At 37.8% G+C, this 1,866-nt stretch overlaps 1 protein-coding gene across 1 annotated transcript; it reads left to right on the top strand.

Annotated features, from left to right (window-relative positions):
* The first annotated feature begins 206 nt into the window (after nt 1-206).
* Nucleotides 207-1,432, top strand: LOC122049237 (protein CWC15 homolog B-like). Its single transcript, XM_042610649.1, has 4 exons — nt 207-357; nt 612-718; nt 1,108-1,146; nt 1,321-1,432. The coding sequence occupies exons 1-4, from the start codon at nt 227-229 to the stop codon at nt 1,416-1,418; spliced, it is 375 nt and encodes a 124-aa protein (XP_042466583.1). The 5' UTR covers nt 207-226; the 3' UTR covers nt 1,419-1,432.
* The last annotated feature ends 434 nt before the right edge of the window (nt 1,433-1,866 follow it).

Below are 1,866 nucleotides of genomic sequence, written 5' to 3' on the forward strand. Positions count from 1 at the left end.
TCGTATGTATAAGAGACTTTCTTTAATGTATATGAAAATACATATTATAAATGTTACAGTCTTTGTTCAAATTAATGCCTCTTTTACATTCTCAAAAAGACTCTTTCAGGCATAAGGAAGAAGAAGAGCTTCTGAATCTTTGTTTCTTCCAGGTTCAGACATCTATGGAATTAGCTTTGGTAACTGCTATAATCATCTCAAAGCGCGAGCAAAAGAAGAGGGCGGGATGACGACGGCTGCGCGTCCGACGTGGGCGCCGACGAAGGGAGGGAATGAGCAGGGCGGCACCCGGATCTTCGAACCCTCGCAGAAGTACTCCTCCCGTGACCTTGCCTCCCACACCACCCTCAAGACCAGGTGATTTCTCTCTCTGTTCCCTTTAAAAACCCTAATCGCCGTCTCGAATTACGATCTCACAGCAGTCACCCGTGGAGTTGGTTGCGTCGGAATTTAATCAAAATTGAAGTTTACGACGTTCGTTGATTTTAGAATTTTTATGGTCGAAATTTTAGGGAAAGAATGATCATTGTGCTCGCTTTTTCAAGAAAGTATTATGTGAGATATTTTATCCTGTTTTTGGTGGAGAATGAATGATGTATATCTGACTGCAGGAAAGAGGGACAAGATACGCAGGATGAGTTGCAGAAGAGGGACTTCCGGGAGGAGCTAGAAGAGCGTGAGCGAAGGCATTTTTCCTCCAAGGACAAGTCCTATACTGGTATTCTGAACCATGTCGTCGAGTATCTTCCTCTATGCGTTTATGTTTTTATCTTAGTTTGGTTGGGAATATTTGTGTATTTTTTTCAGCATTCTAAAAGAATTTTAACCTTTCCGGTGAAAAGGCAAAAAAGAAAAAAAAATGTTATGCTTCTTCTGCTGAAATATATGCAAGGTCCTTGCATTAAATCAGCGCACTACAATGTTTCATCCCTGATCCTCTGATTGGTTTATAGTGATGATCTGGTTTTCATAATTTCACTTGATTAACATTTTTGCATCACTATATTCATATGTATTATTTTCTATCTTTGATATTCTTTACCTCCATTGTGTGCTTCCTTTCTATGTATCTATTTGAACACTGAAGCTCAGGTTTCCACCTTGCAGAAGATAGAGACCGAAGAAAAGGGCATCTTCTCTTGGAGGGTAATCTTTGTTAAAAGTTGTCATTGGATGTTTGATGCATTTATCAGAGTATTTTTAATGCTGAGCTTATAATCCCCCTTAGTTGGCCTCCAGTCAGAAGCTTGTGCCAAAAGAACATCATCTCGTTGATGATATTTTCTTATGGTTCATTTATTTTTTTTGTTTGTGTTGCAGGAACAAGGAGAGAGGCTGAAGATAGGATTGTTCCAAGGAATATTGATGCTGACGACTCTGATGTAGATGTCAATGACGATGAAGACAGTGACAGGTAGATTGAAACATATCTGATCTGATTTGAAAGACATTCAATATGCTGCATATGAAATTATGAGAAATAGACCTGTATGTTTTGTAGGAAATTAGTATCTGAATCTGACTTGGAGCTCCTAGACAAATCTAAAAAAGGGATATTCTTGACTTTTTTTTATTTTGTTTTAAAGGCTTAAGACCAACAGGGTTTAGTCTATAATGTTTCTAAACTATTAAAAAGTTATAACTGCTTTCAAAATTTTTATGCCTTGTGACTTTCTAGGATACTCTCTAGCTACCATTCCTTTGATATTGAATTCTGAATGTTATATTCTCAACACACTTCATTTTGGCGAAGTTGAATTTGTAGACAAGCCTAGTACCTGGACTGATTTTGTTTCTTCTGCTTAATACAATGTTAAATCCGATTGGATGATTATCTGCCCCATGAGCTTAAGCTGTCAGTAAATC

This window comes from Zingiber officinale, chromosome 2B, assembly GCF_018446385.1.
Source record: "Zingiber officinale cultivar Zhangliang chromosome 2B, Zo_v1.1, whole genome shotgun sequence".
Classification (NCBI taxonomy): Eukaryota; Viridiplantae; Streptophyta; class Magnoliopsida; order Zingiberales; family Zingiberaceae; genus Zingiber; species Zingiber officinale.